At 46.4% G+C, this 24,456-nt stretch overlaps 1 protein-coding gene and 1 long non-coding RNA gene across 2 annotated transcripts in view; one reads left to right on the top strand and one right to left on the bottom strand.

Moving 5' to 3' along the window:
* The window catches only part of LOC140426172 (uncharacterized), a 112,660-nt gene that overhangs the window by 57,501 nt on the left and 30,703 nt on the right, over window positions 1-24,456 (bottom strand). The window contains exon 2 of the long non-coding RNA XR_011948144.1: window positions 5,274-5,469. This is a non-coding gene — a long non-coding RNA (uncharacterized lncRNA). The remainder of the gene's footprint in view (window positions 1-5,273; window positions 5,470-24,456) is intronic.
* The window catches only part of mpl (MPL proto-oncogene, thrombopoietin receptor), a 70,263-nt gene continuing 51,302 nt past the window's right edge, over window positions 5,496-24,456 (top strand). Inside the window, exons 1-6 of the mRNA XM_072510608.1 lie at window positions 5,496-5,616; window positions 7,896-8,022; window positions 10,210-10,388; window positions 18,964-19,121; window positions 21,658-21,817; window positions 22,697-22,805. Coding sequence (XP_072366709.1) covers window positions 5,496-5,616; window positions 7,896-8,022; window positions 10,210-10,388; window positions 18,964-19,121; window positions 21,658-21,817; window positions 22,697-22,805 — 854 coding nt within the window. The remainder of the gene's footprint in view (window positions 5,617-7,895; window positions 8,023-10,209; window positions 10,389-18,963; window positions 19,122-21,657; window positions 21,818-22,696; window positions 22,806-24,456) is intronic.

Genomic DNA, 24,456 nt, shown 5'->3' on the forward strand with positions numbered 1-24,456 from the left:
GCACATTCTCCCTGTGTCTGCATGGGTTTCACCCCCAAAACCCAAAGATGTGCTGGTTAGGTGGATTGGCCATGCTAAATTGCCCTTTAATTGAAAAAAATAATTGGGTATTCTAAATTTATTTTTTTTAAAGATTACTATAGTGCTGGTGTGGTTCCGACTTTTAAGCTCATCCGCATAGCGTATTATTCAAAACTGGTGTGATGACGTCGGAAACGCCGGCTGAGATCGTCACGCTTGATAATACGTCACGCGATGCCGAAATCACTCTGGTTTTGGGTGCGTATTATACAGCCCCCTGGTTTCAGGATTCTCACTCACCCCTCACTCCCACACACCAACACATATTCATTACCTCCCACGTGGTAAGTGAAGCACCCTGAAACTGGGACTGAGCCAGACACACACTTTCTTCTCACACTCATAAAGGCCATCCTCATTAATGGCTCTATTTTTAATGAGCAACCTATTGCTTTGACATTGCTTTACTTTTGCTCAGCAAGTTGTTTCTATTCTTTATACTTCACGGTTGCTTTGAAACTCAAATATTGTGCCAAACCTAATCTCGCTGAAATTTGCTCCTTGAGTGAGAAAAAAAGAAGAAAATGTGGCCCCCTACGTGAAAAGATTGGACAAGCCCGGTCTACAGCCTTTGAACCTGCCAATTGAAATTTATGTACTCAAGTTAATGGGTCCCTGATCCATCCAGACGTCACCAATGTATGGGAATTCAGGGAGAGGCCATCGGCTTGGCATAATCTGGGCAAGTGACTACAAAACTGTGCATAGCTCAGATACCTGAGACTGCAGGGGGAAGGCTCCAAAATTACTAGGCTTCTACCAGATATGAGCTGGAAGAGTTATAGGTATTCAGCCCCAACATTTTTTGCCCTGACTGTTCAACGTTGGTTTCTTTCAGTTTAGCATTGATGACCCTCTTCCATTGTAAAATTCCACAGTTGCAAGTATGAGGGTCTGGTGCATAAAGGGTTAACGTGGGATTAAATACAGTACCGCTCACAGAGAAATGTAAGAAAACACATGTCCCACACCTAGGAATCGGTGTAGCCTTGGTTCCCCAATGTCCTTTAGGGAAGGAAATCTGCTGTCCTTACCCATTCTGGCCTATATGTGACTCCAGATCCACAGCATTGTGGTTGACTCTTAAATGCCCTCAGAAATGACCTAGCAAGTCACTCAATTCAAGGGCAATTAGGAATGGGCTATACTGGCCCAGGCAGCGATGTCCCCATCCCTTGAATGAAAAAACAGTGCCATGTGTAGAAGCAAGCATGGAGACAGCTCCTAGCTTGGACCTTTTGTGTACCAATGTATAAAAGTTCTAGTAATTTAGAAATGCTTACCTAAGACTATGAATACCTTAATAAGACCTACTGAACTAAGCCCAACAGCTGGCACTTTCCATTTTAGATTTGGAGAAAGAAAAGGAATTCCTCAAAATGTGGAAAGTCAGCAATTGTAATGCCATTGAATGTCAAGGAGCGGTGGTTAGATCTCTCTTGCAGGAGATGGTCATTGCCTGGCACTTGTGAGGCACAAATGTAACTTGCGTGTCCCCTGTCCCCCCTGCTCTTCGCACTGGCGATTGAACCCCTGGCTATGGCACTGAGAGAGTCGAGGGACTGGAGGGGGTTGGTGCGGGGTGGGGAGGAGCATAGGGTGTCACTTTATGCGGACGACCTGCTGCTGTATGTGGCGGACCCGGTGGGAGGAATGCCAGAGGTAATGAGGATGCTTAGGGAATTCGGGGACTTTTCGGGGTACAGGCTCAATATGGGGAAGAGCGAGCTGTTCGTAGTTCAGCTAGGGGACCAGGAGAGGGGGATTGGCGAGCTCCCACTAAAAAGGGCGGAGAGGACTTTCAGATATTTGGGGGTCCAGGTGGCCAGGAGCTGGGGGCCCTGCATAGGCTTAACTTTACAAGGCTGGTGGAGCAAATGGAGGAGTTCAAGAGGTGGGACGCGTTGCCGCTGTCCCTGGCGGGTAGGGTGCAGTCAATCAAAATGATGGTGCTCCCAAGGTTTTTGTTCCTGTTCCAGTGCCTCCCCGTGTTTATCCCGAAGGCTTTTTTCAGGCGGGTTAAGAGAAGTATAATGGGGTTTGTGTGGGCGCGAGGGACTCCGAGGGTGAGAAGGGTGTTCCTGGAGTGGAGTAGAGATAGGGGGGGGCTAACGCTGCCCAACCTCTGTGGGTACTACTGGGCCGCCAATGCGACAATGGTGCGCAAGTGGGTGATGGAGGGGGAGGGGGCTGCATGGAAGAGGCTGGAGACGGCGTCCTGTGTGGGTACGAGTCTGGGGGCGCTGGCAACGGCACCGCTGCCGCTCCCTCCAAGGAGGTATACCACGAGCCCAGTGGTGGTGGCGGCCCTCAAAATTTGGGGGCAGTTGAGGCGGCATAGGGGGGAAGTTAGGGCCTCGGCGTGGACCCCATTACGGGGGAACCACCGGTTCGCCCCAGGAAGAACAGGTGGAGGGTTTTCAGGGTGGCACAGGGCAGGCATACGAAAGTTGGGGGACTTGTTTGTGGACGGGAAGTTCGCGATCTTGGGTGAACTGGAGGAGAAGTACGGGCTCCCCCCGGGGAACACCTTCAGGTACTTACAGGTAAGGGCGTTTGCCAGACGGCAGGTGGTGGAATTCCCATGGCTACTGCCACACACAGTACAGGACAGGGTGCTCTCGGGGGGGTGGGTGGGAGTGGGGAAGATCTCGGAAACTTACCAGGTGATGCAGGAGGAGGAGGAGGCCTCGGTGGCGGAGTTGAAAGGTAAGTGGGAGGAGGAGTTGGGAGAGGAGATTGAAGAGGGGACGTGGGCAGATGCCCTAGGGAGGGTGCACTCTTCCTCTTCATGCGCGAGGCTCAGCCTCATACAGTTTAAGGTGCTGCACAGGGCACACATGACCGGGACAAGGATGAGCTGGTTCTTTGGGGGTGAGGACAGGTGTGTTAGGTGCTCAGGGAGCCCAGCAAATCACACCCATATGTTCTGGGCATGCCCAGCGCTGGAGGAATTTTGGAAGGGCGTAGCGAGGACGGTGTCGAGGGTGGTAGGATCCAGGGTCAAACCGGGCTGGGGGCTCGCAATATTTGGGGTGGCAGAGGAGCCGGGAGTGCAGGAGACGAAAGAGGCCGGAATTCTGGCCTTTGCGTCCCTGGTAGAACGGCGAAGGATTCTCCTTCAGTGGAAAGATACGAGGCCCCCAAGCGTGGAATCCTGGATCAGCGATATGGCAGGGTTCATTAAATTGGAGAGGGTGAAATTCGCCTTGAGAGGGTCGGTACAAGGGTTCTTTAGGCGGTGGCAACCGTTCTTAGACTTTCTGGCAGAACGCTAGTCATTGGTCAATGGCAGCAGCAGCTCGGGGGGTGGGGGGGGGGGGGGGTTTACTTTATTTTTGTTTATGTTATTTACACTGGAAGGGTCTGAGGGGGTGTATACGCCTGTTGTCTTAAGTCGTGGTGTTAATGTTAATTTATTATTTAGGTACGGGGGAGGGGTTTGGGTGGGTTGCTTTTTTAGATTGTGCTTTGTACTTAACCCTGTTGGGTTCTTTTTTCTTTCTCATTTTGTTATTGATATTTTATGAAAACCTTTAATAAAAATTTTTTTTTTTTAAATGTAACTTGCCTAAGCTTGGATATTGTCCAGGTCTTGCTGTATTTTGGACATGAATTTCTTCAATATCTGAGTTGTTACAAATGGTGCTGAACATTGTGCAGTCATCCACAACATCCTCACTTCTGACCTTATGATGGAAGGAAGGTCATTGATGAAGCAACTGAAGATGGTTTGGCCTAGGACACTACCCTGGGGAACTCCTGCAGTGATGTCCTGGAGCTAAGATGATTGACCTCCAAACGCCTCAACTATCTTCCTTTGTGTCAGGTATGACTCCAACCAGTGGAGAGTTTTCCCCGATTCGCATTGACTCCAGTTTAACTAGGGCTCCTTGATGCCATACTGGGTCAAATGCAGGCTTAATGTCAAGGGCAGTCACTCTCATCTTACCTCTGAAGTTCAGCTCTTTTGCCCATGTTCAAACCAAGGCTGTAATGAAGTCAGGAGCTGAGTGACCCTGGCAGAACCCAAACTAAGCGTCCATGAGCAGGTTGTTGCTCAGGTATAAATTGTGTCCTACACTAAAAATCCTGATTTGCAGAGTATATCCAATCGAGTGACTATCTTACCTGACTAAAACATCATTGCATTGAACTTTTTCTCTACTGTTTCATTTCAATGATGACAGCTGTCTACCTAAGCCAGTTGTCCTGCATCAAACATGTTACTCCAGTCTTGTTTGAGTCAACAAGGTTTGTCATTTTACCAATGGAAATGTAGGAAAAGATGGAGTTGGTCAAAGACTTTAATGAGTACTATAACTCTGGAAGAATGGATCCGTGCTTGCTAGGCGAGCAGGGCAGTGCCTGCTGATGTGGACAATTACCAACAGGAACCCCCAAAGCAAAACTGAAAGAAAGAATAAGAGACCTTTCCCTGCACCTAAATTATTGCATTGTGAGATTGAAGCAGTGCTTCTAACGGTTGGGCAGATACAGACCTAAGAGAGTTCTGACCAACTTTGTCATCACAACAGGAGAAATGGTGTGGCCAGAAGGACTGGAGGTTGAAATTGGACCCTTGCGCATAAGGAGCAAGAAGGAAAAAGAGAGATGAAAAATAGTGAGCCGGCTGCTGCACACACAAGCATGTAACTCCAATGAAAGCTCCAGCCACGACATCAGAAAATTTGTGTGCCATTCTTGTTCTCTATCTACCCTATCATACTGCATTGCCAGCTCCCTCACCTCCAGTGCAAACCACGTCTTCTGCCGATTACCCACGTGTCCCTCTAAACATCAAATCAAGACCAAATATTGCAAATACGATGCAATCTTTTTGTTTCTCTGCTGCACCAATATTTTCTTCCCCATTGCCTCTTCGTAATTTTAGTGTCTCAAATAAGGCTGCTTCCTTGGGGTCCCTTTCTCCATCGACATCTCCGGCTCCCTTCACTAAAAGGACCATTATATGAGCTATTGTGCCCAAGTTGCCAATCAGTAAATGTGATAAACTTTGAGAGCACAGACCAGAGACTTGCTCAGTTAGGCACATGCAAACACAATCATACTGATATGTTGGATAGGGGCTCTAATTCTCTGGAGTACGGTTCCTTTTATTCTAGGAACTCTGAAAAGTCAAGTGCAGTAAGCTGTCCCTGTCAGATAGAGTGAAGTCCTAGAAATCTTACCCAGCTCCTTTATCATACAAGCAATGGTTTCAGCAATGGGTGATCAGCATTGGTCCTGGTCGCTGAACATCTGGAGTGATTTTGTTGCGGGCGTGGACGCACCCTGAATTGCAGACCCACGCCACGCCTTGTCGGTTTCCTGAGGATGTGCCTGTTCCGACTTCAACTTGCAAACTCCTCCTGTTCTGAGTCAGTCCTGCAAGCAAGGGCAGAGAGACAGAAATGCCTTTATTGTTACAGGGAAGAATGTGTCGCTGTGCCGTGTGGCTCCTGTTTGGGGGGTATATGTATTTAAACACTAGCTCTGTGTCAGGTTTGGAGAGTTGGAACTTCCTCCAGGAAGGTAAGCTGAATAGCAAACTTTTTAAATGGTTGAAGACACAAAGGGAGAGTAAGAGGTTGCCAAAGTAACAGAAGATCTTTAAACGTGATTAGTCCCAAAGGTCTCATCAAACCACTGCCAACAGCTATTTTTGTAATTTGTATTTAATAACTATCCAATAGATCTGGTTTAAATCATAACAGATTGTGTACACATCTTACACATAACAAATTAAGTGCAAACAAAAGGCATTTATATGCGAGTAACAAAAACATGTGTTAAAAGGTGGTCAGAATATCTTGTAGTGAAAATATCAGGTTGTGTTTGAAACGATAGAAAAGGTTAGGTGGGAAAGAAAGTTGTGAGAAGGACACAAAAAGGCTGCAAATAGATGACAATTTAAGGAAGTTCGGCGACAAGGTGACAGATGGATTACAATGTGACTTTGGTCATAAAAATAGAAAAGCAGAATTTTTTTTTAAAAGGTGTGAAGCTTGATGTTCAAAGGGACCTGGGTGTACTCATACAAGGAATGGAGAAATTTAGCATGAAGGAACAGCAATCAATTATGCAATCCAATAGAGTGACTATCTTACCTGACTAAAAACATCATTATATTGAACTTTTTCTCTACGGTTTCATTTCAATGGTGACAGTTGTCTACCAAAGCCAGTTGGCTGGGTTGCTGCATCAAACATGTTACTCCAGTCTTGTTTGAGTCAACAATGTCATTTTATCAATGGAAATATAGGAAAAGATGGAGATGGTCAAATTCTTTGATGAATGCTGTAACTCTGGAAGTGTGGATCAGTGCTTGCTAGGCGAGCAAACATACAAGGTTGTGATGGGGCTTGTCAGGGTAGATACTGAGAGGTTGTTTTGCCTGGCTGGGGGAGCTAGAACACTGGGGGCTCAGCCTCGGCAAAAGGGACCAATAACATGGCACTGAGATGAGGAGAAATATCTTCACTCAGAGGGTTGTGAATCTTTGGACGGCTTCACCCCGGGGGGTTTGTGGACTCCATCGTTGAATATATTTAAGGTTGAGGTGGACAGACCTTTGGTCACTAGGGGAACCAAGAGATTTGGGGAGTGGGCGGGAAAGTGGAGTTGAAGCTCAAGATCAGCCATTAAATGGTGGAGTGGACTTGACAGGCTATGGTCCACTCCTGCTTCTATTTCTATATTCTTATCAAATCATGGCTAAACTCAAATGTACAATGCTATGACAATGTAATATTGTGCTTTTAAGGTGCTTCAACATGAAATAACAAATCGTAACATTTAGTGACATAGTAATGGATATAAAGGTTGAAAGGTTTCCAATGAGACTGCTACTAACAATTGTTCTTTACTTGTGTTTAATACCTTCAAAAATGAAAAGATTTACTTTGAATCATTTAAGACCTTATGGATTAGTAATCTTCAATAGATTGTAGTACATTTTTTTAAATTGGATGCATTCAGCAAAGTCTGAATTTTGTTCAAATATTAATGTTGACCACAGTCAAATATAGTCCTGACTTGGTTAGGTTCTCTTCACAGAGGGACACTATTTAAAATTTTCACTAATATTGAAATGTATTGATAAAATAATCCCAGAATTATTACTTCAAAGAACACCAAGAAAGAAGGATTAGAAGACAAAAATGAAAGGTATGTAAATTGTTCATAATAATCTGCCAATTTGAGAGAAGGACATTCATTTCAAGAGATCTCCTTCCTCTAGAATATTACGCTCTCATTTTGGCATCCCATTATATTTTGTTAACATAGAGGGAAGCGATGCAACTACTCAAAACACAGCTGGGTACCACTGACATATCTTTCCTTCAGTGTTCTCCTCATCAGTCAAGGTGCAATGCCAGTTCGGGACTCAATTTATGGTGTCTGATAATCTTCCGCCAAATTTATGACGGGAACAGAAGAAATCCTGAGGCAATTTTTACCATATGATGGGGGGTTTAGTAATTTTAATCTAACTCCCTGAGCGGGAAGTCCATGGTATTGGGTGGATTGCCGATATTTAGACTCCACCTAACATTGCTCTTTCCACCTTCAAAGAGTATAAAATTGGACTGGATGTAAAACCAATGTTGCCCCAATCCCGTTATTTTCCCCACAGGTGATATAAGTTAAAATTCCCCCCATAATCTCCGAGAGGGATGAGGTCAAATGAAAAAAATGTCCTTTTCTTATCCCTGCCATTCCTTATGACCCTACATACTGGGTAAATAATGTAATTTTCAGATAATGTATGTAATAAAACAAAAGAGTAATGTTTCCTGTATTCCCCACAGGCACTGCATCATTAGTATCACAAGCTGAAGAGCTGAAATGTTTCACTCGTATGTTAGATGACCTGACCTGTTTCTGGGAAGACAGTGAGAAGACAAATTCTACTTACAAGTTCTTCTATAGCACTGAGTATGTCCATCACGTTAGCCTATTTGTGTGCACTGTGTTGCTGAGAAATTACTTTGCACAGTGAGAGTTAGTTGCTGACTGACTTGAGGCCAAAGCTGACCAGAACGTGCGTCAGCCTGTGTGGTATGTCTAGTAGCAGGCACCCTTACAGCAGATGGCGCAGCACTATATTTGTAGCTTGATAATGACAGCAATGCCTGCAAATATGATTAGTGGCATCTTGCTTGGTATCCAATCAGACTTTGCTGGTTGATAGTCACTTTGGTTGATAGTCACTTTCTCTCACACATAGTGCCACTGAAAATGTGATTGGAAACCTTCAGAGGAAGTGTTCAGTTTAACACATACTTGGACCATTATGAAGTGCCTACCTTGAGAGTCGGTGACTCTGCATTCACCAATCCCCTGTTATGTACCCCAGGTCTAACAACGCAAGTTGATCGCAGGCCTGGGCCTCATACTTGATAGAGTGCGGGAGCTTTTTATAAATTCATTATTTCATGGGATGTGGTCATCTTTGGCAAGTCATAAGAACATAAGAACAGAAGAACTAGGAGCAGGATAAGGCCATCTGGCCCCTCGAGCCTCCTCTGCCATTTAATAAGATCATGACTGATCTCTTTGTGGACTCAGCTTCACTTACCCACCTGCTCACCATAACCTTTAATTCCTTTACTGTTCAAAAATCTATCTATCTTTGATTAAAAACATCCAACGAGGTTGCCTCAACTGCTTCACAGGGCAGGGAATTCCACAGATTTACAACCTTTGGGTGAAGAAGTTCCTCCTCAACTCAGTCCTAAATCTGCTCCCCCTTATTTTGAGGCCAAGCCCTCTAGTTCTAGTTTCACCTGCATTTGTTGCCCATCTCTAACCACCCTTGAACTTGAGTGGCTTACTAGTCAATCACATTGCTGTGGGTTTGCAGTCACACGTAGGTCAGACCAGGTAAGATGGCAGATGTCCTTCCCTTAACAACATTAGTGAACCATTTGGGCTTTTAGTGAATATGGATGATATTTTTGTTGTCTCTATTACTGAGACTACCTTGATAGATGGGATTTGAACCTGTGCTGCCAGAGTATTAGCCTGGGCTGTTGGGTTACTGATTCACTGATAGTGGCACTATGCCACCCTCCCTGCTAAATGTTTCAGGTACTTTAGCAGATTGGATGTCATCATTTTATCTGTCCCACTTTATTATCAATATTGTTAATATTCATATATTAGAGTCAGTTTCCCTCACCTAACAAGGGGCGGCACGGTGGCACAGTGGTTAGCACTGCTGCCTCACGACGCTGAGGACCCGGGTTCGATCCCGGCCTCGGGTCACTGTCCGCTTGTCTGCGTGGGTCTCACAACCCAAAACGATGTGCAGGATAGGTGAGTAGGCCACACTAACTTGCCCCTTAATTTGAAATGAATCCCATACCAGCCTCCCCGAACAGGCGCCGGAATGTGGCGACTAGGGACTTTTCACAGTAACTTCATTGAAGCCTACTTGTGACAATAAGCAATTTTCATTTCATTCATTTCATTTCATTTCATTTTTTCAAAAAAAAGAATTGGGTACTCCAAATTTAAAAAACGTTTTCCTCATCTGCCATTGTCCATGGACAATTGAGACAGAGACACTTGAAATGAGATTCGCTGAAATGAACGTCCCAGTACCTGAACTTCCTCTCAGGCCTCACTGAAGAAATGCAACACAGTGCTCATTTTTCCTTTATATCACAGCACTATTTTAGATTATATTTGGAAGAAGGGCCAAGGAATATTTGGTTACTGGGCAGGTAGGTGTATAACTCGATATTTCACAGAATGTCCCAGAGGGTTACTTGTAACTCTTGAGTGAATTTGTGAAACAGCTAATAGCAAATGACTCAAATGGAAATAAAAATCAGGAGAGGTGTAAGGTGGGTTACTGATGTGCAGTCAAAGACTTTACTCTATCACACAATGTCAGTTACCCCACAGAGTGCTGTCAAATGTATCCATGTATTTGAGTACATAGAGTGCTAACAAATGTGATGATAATTCTTCTGATTATGTTAACGAAGGAGAGGGGTATAGCACCAGAAACTGGACACAGCTGGTCTCATCCATGCTCTAGAGGCAACCTTTGAACCTTTTTGTATATTGATGAAACCCTCGAGATTCCATATCATATGTCTTCTTCCCTTACAGTCAAATAATCCAGAAACCCTGTCACACAACCTCACACATGGTTCTCGGGAATATAGTACGACACGTTTGCGTTATCCCAGCAGAGGACATTCTGCTATTTCAACCATTTGTCATCGAACTCAATGAATCGTTTACCAATGTGTCTAAAATCAGACAAGATGTGTCGATTGAATCAGTGGGTGAGTGACAGCCTTACTCCTACTCTTCTTTCACTCAGTGGACACAGCTTAACACTAATGTAACAGCCTTGCCAGGTGACGGTCAACTCCTGTCATTCGCGACCCCTCAAATTTGTTTACCTGCATGAAAGTGTTTGTAGGCCAAGTCGGGGTTTGCGGCCCCAAAATGTTGCCCAGCCGCAATTTGGACTTTCAGGTTAAGCTGCCAGACTGTTAAATTCTCACCTTTGCCACGTAGAAAGCGTGCACTGCTCATGAACCATCTCGACACATGTGCAAGTTCGCTGTTCTTGATTTCACCCTTTGAGAGATTTTGTGAGAACGGAAGCCCCTGCGAACAACAGGAGTGGACTGTACTATCATCCCAGTCAAAGAATTTGGCATTCTTATGTTAACAACAATCTGCATTTGTAAAGTGCCTACAACACGATGCTTCACAGGAGAGTGATGAAGTGAAATTAGGCATCAAGCTGCATCAGCTGACATAAAGGAAATTGGCCCAAGGCTTGGACAAAGGGAAAGGTTTAAAGCAGTGCCTGAATGTAGAAAAAAAAGAAGTGGAGAGTCAAGGAGCTTTAGGGAGGAAATTCCAGAGATTCAGACCTAGATATCTGAAGGCACCTGCAGCCACCAATGGTGAAGCAATTAAAATCAGGGATGCAAAAGAAGCCAGAATTGGATGAGTGCAGACATCCCAAAGATTTATGGGGCTGGAGGGTATTAGGAAGGTCAGCGAATATGGTATGAGAACAGAACTTGTAAGGGCAGCAAGGGCCCGAGTGGCTGAATTTGGATGACCCCAAGGTTGCAGAGGGTAGAATTGAAAAGCAGCCAAAAGTGCATCGGAATATATCACCAAATCTTGAGGTAATGAAGACATGAATACGTTTTTCAGCAGCAGATGAGGTAAGACAGGGGCGATGATCCGGAGGTGGATAAAGGCAGTCTTAGTGATGGTGGGGACATGTAGTCAGAACCTCATATTGGGGCAAACAGGTTTATAAACAGTCTGGTTCAGTCTCGGGCACTTGCCATAGAGAGGGATGGAGTCAGCAGTGAGGGAACAGGGATTGGAGTAGGGACTTAACAAAACAGGGCCAGTCTTCCCAATATTAAATTGCAGAAAACGTCTGGTATCCAGTACTAGGTGTCAGCGGCGTTTGATAATTTAGCAATAGTGGAGTTGAGAGAGTTGATGGTGTGGATGTCATCAGCATACAGGATGTCATCAGCATACAGGTGAAAAGTAATGCTCTGCTTTCCTATGATGTCACCAAGGAACAACATATGGATAAATCCTTGGCGGACATGAGAGGTAACTGTGCAGGAATTGGGAGAGAAGCTATTGTAAGTGAAACTCCGACTATGATTAGATACGTAAGATTGCAACCAGGTGAACCATTCCAACCCAGCTGGACAACACTGGAGAAGCGTGGGAGGAGAATGGTGTGCTCAATCGTGTCAAAAACGGTAGACAGGTCAAGAAGGAAGAGGTGTCACAGTCACATTGGATGTTATTTGCGACTTTAATAGGAACTATTTCAGGACATAAATACCTGACTGGAGCTATTCAAACATATAGGTCCAGGAACGATGGGCACTGATTTGGGAAGCGACAACATGTTAAATTTACTTTGGAAAGCAAAGAAGGATTGTTGACGGTGGGGTCAAGGGTTTTTTTTTTGAGGAGAGACTGATGATTTAAAGAAGGGACAACTGCAAAAGAGACAGAACCGTTAACAATATCAGCTAGCATGGGTAGCCAGGAAGAAAAACTGGATGGTTAGGAATGTATTAGGAATATGATTGAAGGAGCAGGAGATTGGTTTCATGGACAACATGAGATTAGAGAGGGAGTGAGAGGAGAGAAACTAGAGAAAGGTGTAATTGAGGGCCAGGGCAGAGGGCAGGGGGATCTTTAGAGAAAGTTTGGCCTGGTGGGCTCATGCTAGTGAAGGAAATAGCAGAGACAGCTCTTGATTGTCTCAATCTTGGTGGGCAAAGAGGCCCATGAAATACTCATGTTTACTGTTGGAGGTGATTGTCTTTGAGGAAGTGAATGAGGGAATCAATCCCCCACTCAGGATCGGTGTCAATCATGCAGCGGAAAATGAAGGAATTAGTAGTTTTGGCATAGGGAATCTCAGAAGCCATGTTTATGCAACAGCAACAAGAAGCATCTTTAATGCAATAAAATTACCCAAAGCACCACACACAGGAGGAAGCAGATGTCAGGCAACAGTAGAGGAGTAGGGACATCTGTCAAAAAATATGGGGCCGGATTTTCCACCTCCCGATGCCAGAAACTCGAGCTGCGATCGGGCGGAGAATCCAGCATCTGGCAAAAATCGAGGTTCGTGCCCAGTGCCTGATCGGCTGCCATGCTCCAGTCCCTCCCTAGTGGCGAAAACGAGGTTTGCGCCCTGTGCCAGCAGTGACATGCAAAACCCACATTTCCATGCATTTAAATGTAATTAGCGGCTTGGACTCTTCATGCTCTGCCCTTCTGCGATGCCCCGCCCCTCGCAGATGGATGTCTCGTGGATGCAAGTTACTAGAAGTATTTATAAACGCCATGGCTGCAAAGGGGGAGCGGGAGGCTATAAAAACACTGAAGCACCATTGAAAATCATCGGGCTTGCAGCGGGAGTGGTTGCCCAGGCAGCAGTGGGGAGTGATTTGGTGCCGAGTCCATGGACTGGGGGTGTCCCTCTCAGGATTGGGATAGCCTAGCTCAGACCACCATTGCTGCAGTCTGTTTTTTAAACGCACCCCTTTGGTGCTGCTCACAGGTTCCTGACTGCTCACACTGCTCACTGCTGCATGTATCTTTTGAATGCTCAGAAGGCCACTGGCAATCTGGGAGCCCACTCAGGCCACTCCTATGGACATCCTGATACCCCAGCAGTTTCATCAAGGGGATGGGCGTGGCCAAGCTCAATCAGGGGCCCGTGTAGAAGCCAGGTATTTCGAATACAACTAGTATAGGTAAAAGATAGCTGTTTAAGCATAAATGTTGAGCCCCAGTTTTAAATACCCATTTATACAGCATAATTCACTTTTACTGAGGGCCGTTGTTCTGGCAAATGCATATTTTCAGAGTCAGTGTGACATTAGAACAGCACAGTTGCAAGATAATTTGACACTGCTTGTGCTAATTGTCAAGGACAGGGACTGAATACACAGCAACATGAAGGCACCATTGTTCACAATGCAGATAACAGCTAGGTCAGAAAAGCTGATGTTGCACATTGAAGATGGACGGCTTGCCATCAAATCAAATGTGTTTGAGTCTAACCCAAACCAATTAGGATTATATTGGGGTGTAATTAGATGACTTAAGACAGATATGAAAGTGTATAACTGAAAAGTTTCCGCCCGCCATTTTGGAGATGTCTTTTGATGTTGTCTGTCCTTAATTTCTGTCTTTGATTCTAGTCTCCATTTTAGAGATGTCTTTTGGGGGTTCTGTCAGTCTGTCAGTCTACCAGTCTGTGTCAGTGATGTTAGTCCACTTTTGACTTTGAGTTTGAGTTTAGCTGAAGATTAGCTTTCTCTCTCTCTTTATGTTTCATTGCCAGACTTTGACCTTTTTTTTTTATTTTTATTTTTTTATAGAATTTACAGTGCAGAAGGAGGCCATTCAGCCCATCGAGTCTGCACCGGCTCTTGGAAAGAGCACCCTACCCAAGGTCAACACCGCCACCCTATCCCCATAACCCAGTAACCCCACCCAACACTAAGGGCAATTTTGGACACTAAGGGCAATTTATCATGGTCAATCCACCTAACCCGCACATCTTTGGACTGTGGGAGGAAACCGGAGCACCCGGAGAAAACCCACGCACACACGGGGAGGATGTGCAGACTCCGCACAGACAGTGACCCAAGCCAGAATCGAACCTGGGACCTTGGAGCTGTGAAGCAATTGTGCTATCCACAAGGCTACCGTGCTGCCCAAACACAAATTAAGAGTACCCGATTTAATTCTGTCACAGGGTGTGGACATCGCTGGCCATCTCAAATTGCCCTTGAACCAAGTGGCTTGCCAGCTCACTTCAGAGGGCAGCTATACCCGCGTGTAGGCCAGACTGGGTCAGGACTTACTGCCCGAAATACTAGCTTTTTTTTATTCCAGATTTATTAATTGGAATTTGAACTCCTCCAGCTGCTGTGGTGGGATTTGAACCCGTGTCCCCATTGGCCTGGGCCTCTGGATTGTTAGTCCAGTGACATCGCCACTACACCACCGCCTTCCCCGATTTAAAGGATTCCCCTTTTAAAAGTTACTTTCAAGCTGTCTGCCTAAGCAAAGAAAGATAAAGTATGTAATTCTCTGAAAGCTTCGAATTGTCTACGAATTGCCTTTTAAATGACTTTCAAATTGTAATCAAGCGACTACAAATAAAACAATTCTTTTTGGCACCTGAGAAGTTTTAACTGCAAATTTCTGCTGAGTTCCAGTATTCGCAAAGTGCTACTGATAACCGAATAGCAGAGATAATATAAATTCCTTCAAATATACACAGTCGAATAATACAAGGAATCGAATAACTTGGTATAGTCCAGAAATAGTACAAATCTTACAACTTGTCGTATTGCGCCAGGACTTGATTCACCAACTAAGCTTCCCCCAAACTTGGCGTAGTTCGACAGGTTAAGATCCCATAAATTATAGATTCCTATAGCCCGCGTGGTGTTATCACTCCTCAGAAGCGCTGCACCATTGCAGGGGGTCAGCAGCGTTCACTTCAACCAGAGGACGCCTGCACGCGGCCTTTGAAGATCTCCCTGATTCTCTGCCCCTCTCAAGACAGAGGCCTTACCAGTGACCCCCACCCCTTCGGATCACCAACTGTGTCCTCCTAGTGAGATAAGCAGCACTGACTGCATCTGCCACCACCTCCCAGGCACTGTTCAGGAGGGTAGGCTTGGGTCTTCAGCTCACCCTGGGGAAGAGGATGTCCCTCTGCTTTTTATAGAGCTATGGATCCACCTTGTACTCCCGACCTTAGGTGCGGAGGGTGGGGGCCATATCTTCTGTGTGATACCTTGGTGGCTGCAGTGAGTGTGTGATAAGTGGAGTGCTTAAAACCAGCTGCAGCTGTCAGGCTCTTTAGTACGAACCCCGGTCCCAGCGGCTGGGAGTTGCTCTGAATTCGCTCCAGCAGAGTGCCTGCTCATTAGCATCACTACACAAATAGCGCCCCCAATGTGAAAACTAAGCACAAGCAATTCAGTCCCGGCATCAACACCTAGGGGGTGATCTACCGGCCGCATTGTGCCCGAAAGGTAGCGTCGTGTGACCGGTAGATGCCGGGAGATCCCCCGATGTTGCGATCTGAATCCCGTCCATTGAGGGCCAAATCACTATTTTGCTCATTTGCATATTAGAGCGAGACAGCTAGTCTCACTCTAATATGCAGTTCCCTAAGGTACCCAAGGTGTTGGGATCTAATCCCTTCGCCTTGGAGTCCTTGGGCGAGCACCGTTCAGTGCTGGTCTCCACAAATGGGGACCAGATGGAACAGCACTCGTAATAATAATTATAATCTTTTATTGTCACAAGTATGAAGTTACTGTGAAAAGCCCCAAGTCGCCACATTCCGGTGCCTGTTCGGGTAAGCCTGGACGGGAATTGAACCCGCGCTGCTGGCCTTGTTCTGCATTACAAACCAGCTGGCTAGCCCACTGAGCTAAACCAGTGGGGGTCTCCCAGGGGACTGGAGGCCTCCAGGTACTTGCCCTCTGCGCAGGGTAGCACCCTAGCACTGCTAGCCTGGTACTGGGGCAGTGCTACCTGGGAGCCAACCTGGCAGTGCCAAGGTGCTTGGGTGGTATGGCCAGGCTATCAGTGCAAAGGTGGCAGGCTGGCATTTTCCCACCCCAGGAATTGGGCCCAGGGGTGCCTTGCGATGGGCTGTGTGCCCCCCCCCCCCCCCCCCATGGACCCCTTATAGGTGAGTTGGGGCTTTGGTGGGTCGAACGTGGGATGGTTGAGAGCTATGCAATCTCTCCCAGCTAGCAGGGCTACTCAGTGCAGGAAACGGGAATAAGTGCAGCCTCATCAGGGCACTGCGGAAACACCCAGCTAAACGCACTCGTCCCGGGACTCTGTTCCCATTCAGTTAAATCGTGCCCTGCCTCTCCCAAATGGAGAATCATGCCCTTGGTCTAAAATAGACACGTAGGCAAAAAATAGCAAGGCAGGAAATGGGAGGCACGGTGGGACAGTGGTTAGCACTGCTGCATCACAGCGCCAGGGTCCCGGGTTTGATTCCAGCCTTGGGTGTCTGTGAGGAGTTTGCACATTCTCCCCATATCTGCGTGGGTTTCCTTCGGGTGCTCCGGTTTTCTCCACAGTCCAAGGTTAGTGGATTGGCCAAGTTAAATTGCCCCTTGATATCCAGGGATGTACAAGATAGGTGGGGTAACCTAAGGGATATTTAGGGATAGGGCAGTGGAGTGGGCCTAGGTAGGGTGCTCTTTCAGAGGTTCGGTGCAGATTCAATGGACCAAATGGCCTCCTTCTGCGCTGTAAATATTCTATGATTCTATGACAGGAAATGTCAGAGTGTAATACTGGTGATGGAAGAGGAGCGATATATAGACAGTTTCAGTCTTCAAATTAGATTTACCAGGACATTGCCTGGGCTGGAGAGTTTTAGCTAAGACAGATTGGATAGACTCTGATCTGCTTTAGGGGGTGGTGGGCCCGACTCTACCCAACACGAGCGTCCCTGGAGCAACGTTCACACCATACAAGGCCTTTCTACCGAGGTGGGTTCAGCATGTTTGGAAATTTCCCAACTCGAGCTACCCACCTCGGTAGCGAAAATCCGGTCCTTTTTTTTTTAATGCAGGAAGTGAAGGCTCAAAGTGAATATAGTGTCAAAGAAGGTGGTTGCTCATTTAGAATGAGTCTGGGATTTTTGCTAATCTTTCAGAATTACTTAGGAATAATGCTGTAGGGAGGGAGACAGAATATTGCCTGAGAAGGAAAAGCCAGATATGATGATGCACACAACCAGACCAGTTATTTGTCTAGAAGCATATTTGAGTCTGTTATGTTCAGACTTCAGGGTGCATAATATAGGTTCGAAAGACTACTCTAAGGTGATGGCGGAGGACGATCCCATCAGCACTTTGGAAGGACAAATATTGAATCAAGGAAAGATTAAGATGGATGGATGGTAAAATAATCCATTTGTATGGCTCCATTTTAATATCCTCTTTGGTTGAAAACCCAAACCTAGAATTCTACAGAATTTGTGTAAAGAGACTGTGAGCAGAGTATTTCAAGGCTAGGCTGCACACTGTTTACACTTAGAGCTTAAGTTACTTTAACTAACCCTAATAATGCATCCTATCCGTACCAGCCTCCCTGAACAGGCGCCGGAATGTGGCGACTAGGGGCTTTTCACAGTAACTTCATTTGAAGCCTACTTGTGACAATAAACGATTTTCATTTTTTCATTTTTCATATCTCTTCCAAGCCCTAAACCCAGTCGGTTAGTATTGGGACTGTGGATATTTCTTTTTTCTTATTTTTATAAATTTAGTGTACCCAATGTGTTTTTCTCCAATTAAGGGGCAAAACTTACCCCACAAACAGGGGGATCGGTTGAAAAAAACCCTCCCCACAAGTTTTCCAAGCATGTTCGCTACATACTTTGTGGCCTGCATTGAGCATATGGACAATCCCACAATCCGAAGATCCTGCATCCTCGACCGATTCCCAAATCGTCCACCTTTTCTCTCAGCTTCCTTTGGCCTTTAGCCACCAGCATAATCTCTGCTTCCACCAAGGCCATGGTCCACCACTGACTCTTCCACTTTTTGGAGCTGCGCACTATGGGCCTTCAGCCTCTGCCCCACTCTCTCAATGGCTGCCTGAATCGGATCAGCCACCTGAGCTAGGTCTTCTGAGGCCTCCTGCCTTCGCTGCCGAAACTTGACTGTCAAAAACTCTACCAACTGTTCTGTGGATCACTAAGCGGGCAATGACGCCACAGAGTTCTCCGCCACCTTTCCTTCTATCGCACTCCTCGAAAGCTCCTGGACTGACTGTTGCCCCTTTACAGTTGCACTTCTTGTTTGATAGGGCTGAGACATACCCACCTGAAGGAGAATCCTGAACTCTATCTGTCCCTGTGCTTTGAGCCAGCAAACATCCCCATGAACGAGTAACAAGGACCAAACAATTCCGCCTCATGCAGGAGCCACCAAATGTGCAACTAGCTACTGCATGGCCGTCAATGGAAGTCCAACTCATGCTTCTTGTTCCTATGTTCATAATAAGAGGCTGAGAGGTGGATAAAGAATGTGTATATATATCTTTTGTGGCACGGCATCTTTTGTAACCTTGCTGTTGGGTATTTGGCATCAATAAGCTGCAAGTTTTTGGTTTGTGTCTAAGTATTGCTATGTAGGTGCCATGGTATTAGATCATTTATTTCCCAACAACATTACTATAATGATAGCTGCAGCTATTCTCATACCTTTCTGTAACAATTATTAACTGATTAAAATATGAACGTTGGTTTAAATACTCTCATTGTATCTCATCACCCAGTTCTCCTGGACCCACCGTCTAACCTGGCAGTGTATTTAAATGGAAATCCACATCAGCTCCGGATTAGCTGGGTCCCACCAAGAAATCCCGATATAAACGAATTTCTAATATATGAAATTAGCTACTGGAAGGATAAATCTGGCTATGCCACAGAAAAGGTATGTAGATCCCATGATATGAAAAGCATTGACTGATTATAATTACAGCTTGCCCAGATCCATTTTATTTAAGAGTGCACTTACAAATATAGCCATTGTGCACGATTCTCCCAAAAGGGAACAAAGTCCCAGAGCAAGCACTCCTGTTGAATAAGGGGCCTAAATGGGGAACGCACAGTCAAGGCCATACATAGCCTAGTTTTGTACAGTGGAGATCTCCGCTCACCGGAACTCCCCATTGTAGCGAGCGATCGGGACCCCGTTTTTAAATGGCATTCCGATCTCCAAGGTCCCCAAACATTCCCCGACTTCTCCCCCAGCCTGAACGCAATATGTGAGTGTCCCCAGCTGTGAGCCTCCGATCCCCTTGGAGAACTCCACGAGTGCTGTTCCATCTGGTCCCTGTTTGTGGGGACCAGTTCTGAATGGCACTCGTCCGAGGTTCTGAGGTGAACAGATTGAATGCCAAAACCTCAGGTACCTCGGGAATCAGCACATTAGAGTGAGGCTTACTGCCTCGCTCTAATATGCAGATTTGCTAAAAGGTGATCCCTCCCATTGTGACTGGGATTTACATCGCAACGTCTTGCGAGATTACGTTGAATGTCATGAGGCGTTGCGAACCGGGTAGGTCCCGGCGAGTGGGCTCTCCTGGCTTTCAACGGCCCGCTGCACCGTGGTGAGCTGCTTTTCCGGCGCAATGTGGCCGTTGGATCATGCCCACAGATACAGAGAAAATAGGAGCAGGAGGAGGCCATTCGGTCCTTCAAGCCTGCTCCACCATTCATCCCGATCATAGCTGATCATCCACCTCAATCACCTAATTCCGCCTTTCCCCATGTCCTTTGATCTCCTTCGCCCTAAGTGCTATATCTGACTGTTCTTGAAAACATACAATGGTTTGGCCTCAACTGCTTTCCATGGTGCCAAATTCCACAGGCTTACTGCTCTCTGGGTGGAGCAATTTCTCCTCATCACTGTACTAAATGGGCTACCCTGTATCCTCAGACTGTAACCCCTGGTTTTGGACACCCCCATCATCAGGAAATCCTTTTTGCATCTACCCTGCCTAGTCCTGTTAAGTTTTCTATGTTTCTATGAGATCCCTCCTCATTCTTCTGAACTCCAGCTATTACAATCCTAATCAATTCAATCTCTCCTCTTACGTCAGTCCCGCCATCCCAGAAATCAGTCTGGTAAACGTGGCACATTAGTTGGTACTTTAAAATAAGGTAAAACCAAAGGCAACAATTACGTTAACAATTGCCTCATAAAACGGACCCTATGGGTTGCTGAAAGCTTCATGTAACCTGGAAGATTCCAAGATACAATTACTCACCTTCTCTCCCATCTCTTACCTAAAATCATAGGGTGATACAGCTCAGAAGAAGGCCATTCAGCCCATCATGCCTGTGCCAGCTCTCCAGTAGAGCAATGAAGCATCGCTCAGAGGGTGGCGAACCTGTGGCATTCTCTACCACAAAAGGCCGAGGAGGTCAAGTTGCTGAATATATTTCCGAAGGAAATAGATAGATTTCTAGACTCTTGTAGCATCATGGGGTATAGGAAGAGTGCCAGAGTATCGATTAGCCATGTTCTTATTGTATGATGGAAGGAGCTCAAAGGGCCAAATGGCCTACTCCTGCTCCAATTTCCTACATTTCTATGTTTCACTTAGAGAGTGGGACCATAAAAGCCTCAAAAATGGGGTTTCAAACTGATCATTGTTTCTTTTTCGATATTCAAAAGATAATCAATTCCTCATTTGACCCTTTCGCTAAGATTTCTGGTTTCTCTGTTTATCTTTACCACCCTTCCGCCTCACAAAGCTTCTTCCCGGTGCTTGCACATTTTAGATCAGAGTCTATTCTTTTGTCATATTGTCGGAGTTGAAAAATAAATTGTTTCTTTTGGATTATCCAAATGGAGTCCAACTTCAGCCTTGTACTGTGTGGGATGGTCTAAAGGTCGGAATGCAGGATAAATAAAATGTAGCACATACATAATTAGAAGCACACGGCCAGCACGGTGGCACAGTGGGTTAGCATTGCTGCCTCATGGCACCGAGGTCCCAGGTTCGATCCTGGCTCTGCGTCACTGTCCGTGTGGAGTTTGCACATTCTCCCTGTGTTTACGTGGGTTTCGTCCCCACAACGCAAAATATGCGCCAGGTAGGTGGATTGGTCACGCTAAATTGCCACTTAATTGGAAAAAATGAATTGGGTACTTAAAATTTTTAAAAATAAATAAATAATTAGAAGCACACAGATGCAAATGTACACTTACATCTCCGAACGTTGTGAAATATTCACATTTATACAAATGCTCAGATTTGGTGAAATCAAATTCAGCTCCATCGCACAATCCTGGTGCTACAGTTGCACAGAGAGTGGTGTGTAATTTCTCTTACCCTGTTATTACCAAGGGAGGAAAGTGACCTAATCCCATCGCACGTGAGCTAAATATAAAACCCCAGTCCCCAGGCTACCCGCTTTCTTAAGTGCTTGGTTAATAACCAACCAATCTCTTTTTTCAGAGAGAGACAGTCAGTAGCAAACAGCAGCATGATCTTCAGGACCTAAAGGCTGGAATTAGGTACATGGTTCGTCTGCGCTCCAAACCTGATGGCATTTCATTTGATGGTTTCTGGAGTTCCTGGTCAGAAACAGTATCAGCTGTAACTCCCTATTCTTCAGGTAACGTAAAAGCAAATCACTGCCAAGTGTTAACACTTTTCAGTCCACATGGGTCTGGTTTAGTACAGTGGGCTAAACAGCTGACTTGTAATGCAGAACAATGCCAGCAGCGCGGGTTCAATTCCATTACCGGCCTCCCCAAACAAGCGCCGGAATGTTGCGACTAGGGGCTTTTCACAGTAACTTCATTGAAGCCTACTTGTGACAATAAGCGATTATTATTATTCTTGCATACAGCACAGGGGTATAAAAAAGGAGCGTAGACTTACTCGGAAAGACTACTACAATGTTTTCTTGTTATCATTTGGTTTCCAGATGTTGTTAACAACAGCAATTCAAACTTGGAAAGATCAGAAACACATTATGTTAAATTTTGCCGTGCTGCCTCTAGTGCAAATGCGAAATGTGGCCTGCTGGAACACTTCCCCATAACAATTAGTTCCTAGCTCTTTACCGATATTACAACAATTAGGTCAGTAAAGTCACCATAGGCTGCTCTACCCTTTGAGGGTGAGAGCTGACTGGTGGTGATTGAACCTGATGGTCACTATACGTCGGGCAAAGTTGAGACGGCGCGGCCTTCATGAATAACCTCAGCCAATACAGGAATTGAACCCATGCTGTTGCCCTCGCTCTGCATCACAAACCAGCTGTTCAGTCAACTGAGCTTAACCAGACCCATAACATTTACAGTATTCTCAAAGAAGGAATACAGACCCTGTAACAGCTGATAAATAATTACAAAATGCACGTCTTTCTAACAGATATTTCCTTTCGCGTAAAACGTAATGGTTTTAAAGTTAACAGACAAATCTCATATTCTTGTTGTGTCCTCTCTTTTGTCTACTCATTGACTGAAAGCCTCTCTTTTGTTTTCAGATGAAATAAATCTACGCTGTTCAACCCCTGACCTACAAACCATAACGTGCCAATGGAAAGTAAATAAAACGGAGTCTGGTGCTCTCTACAGTTTGTACTACCAGACAAGGTAATTCTGCTGTATAAACCAAAATCTATGACCTAGTTTAGGGCGCCATCTGAGTTCCTCATGATCCATACTGATCTCCCAATGCTAATGAGGGACGGAATTGGGGGAATAGGGCATTTAGAGTTCAGAAGATAGAGGAAGTGGGATAAAAACAGAAAGGCTGGAAATACTCAGTGAGTGAGGCAATATCTGTGGAGACAAATGGTGTCCAGGATTCTCCATTCGGGAGACAGTGTTCTCCCTCCAGAGTGGAATTGGAATTGATTTGCATTCCCAGCAGTCATTGGGATTCCCTTCTCAGTGCACCCCGCCAGCTGGTTTCATGGCGGAGTGTGGTGGTTCGAATGGAAAATCCCAGATTTTCTGGGTCCCTCTCCCTTCCCCCAAGTGACCCAACCTCCCAGAGACCCCCTGAGACCCCTTAACTAAAGGGACCCCCCCCCCCCCGAGATCCCCTAACATAAGCAACCCTCCCCCCCAGAAAAGAGACCCCTGACTGGAAGCAAGAGAGTAGTCCAGGCAGGGGCAATGAAAAAAGTACTGTTGTAACACTCACCTGAGCATACACCTGCTGGCTCAGACAGAGGAAGCACCATGGGCGGGATTCTCCGCAATCGGCGCGATGTCCGCCGACCGGCGCCCAGAACGGCGCAAATCAGTCCAGCATCGCGCCGCCCCAAAGGTGCGGAATTCGCCGCATCTTGAAGGGTCGAGCCCTCACCTTGAGGGGCTAGGCCCGAGCCGGGCTGATTTCCGCCCCGCCAGCTGGCGCGGAAATGACTTCGCCGGGCGATGCATGCACGGGAGCGTCAGCGGCCGCCCACGGCATCCCCGCGCATGCGCAGTGGAGGGGGTCTCTTCCGCCTCCGCCATAGTGAAGACCATGGCGAAGGAGGAAGTAAAAGTGTGCCCCCACGGCACAGGCCCGCCCGCGGATCGGTGGGCCCCGATCGCGGGCCAGGCCACCGTGGGGGCACCACCCGGGGCCAGATCGCCCCGCGCCCCCCCCCCCCTCCCCCCCAGGACCCCGGAGCCCGCCCGCGCCGCCTTGTCCCGCCGTTCGAAAGGTGGTTCAATCCACAGTGGCGGGACTTCGGCCCATCGTGGGCCGGAGTATCACCGGGGGTGGGCCCGCCGACCGGCGTGATTTCCGCCGACCACCGCGGCGCGATTCCCGCCCCCGCCGAATCTCCGGTGGCGGAGAATTCGGAACACGGCGGGGGCGGGATTCACGCCGGCACCGGCGATTCTCCGACCCGGTGGGGGGGTCGGAGAATCACGCCCCATGTGCCCAATCCTGGAAAGAGAAAAGCATTGACCTGTATTTAAAACCCTCAGCACCTTTAGCTGCAAACCATCCACTCATTTCTCTTTGGGGACTGTGATCTAAGGAGTTGCTGGCACCGCATGGTGTTTCATTCCGTTGAAAGATCATTGGCCTGAAAAGTGAACTCTGTCTCTCTCTCTCTCTCCCCGGATACTGCCTGACCTGCTGTATACTTGCTTTTTCTATTTTTATTTCACATTCCCAGCAGCCACAGTGTTGTTTTAGTATTAGAGAAGGTGGGATGTTGGTTCAGCCTTATGCAAATGAGTGGAAGAGGAACTTATGTCAAATATGAATGACTATACAAGTTGTTTGAGTTGAAAA

This window comes from Scyliorhinus torazame, chromosome 7 (genome assembly GCF_047496885.1).
Source record: "Scyliorhinus torazame isolate Kashiwa2021f chromosome 7, sScyTor2.1, whole genome shotgun sequence".
Taxonomy (NCBI): Eukaryota; Metazoa; Chordata; class Chondrichthyes; order Carcharhiniformes; family Scyliorhinidae; genus Scyliorhinus; species Scyliorhinus torazame.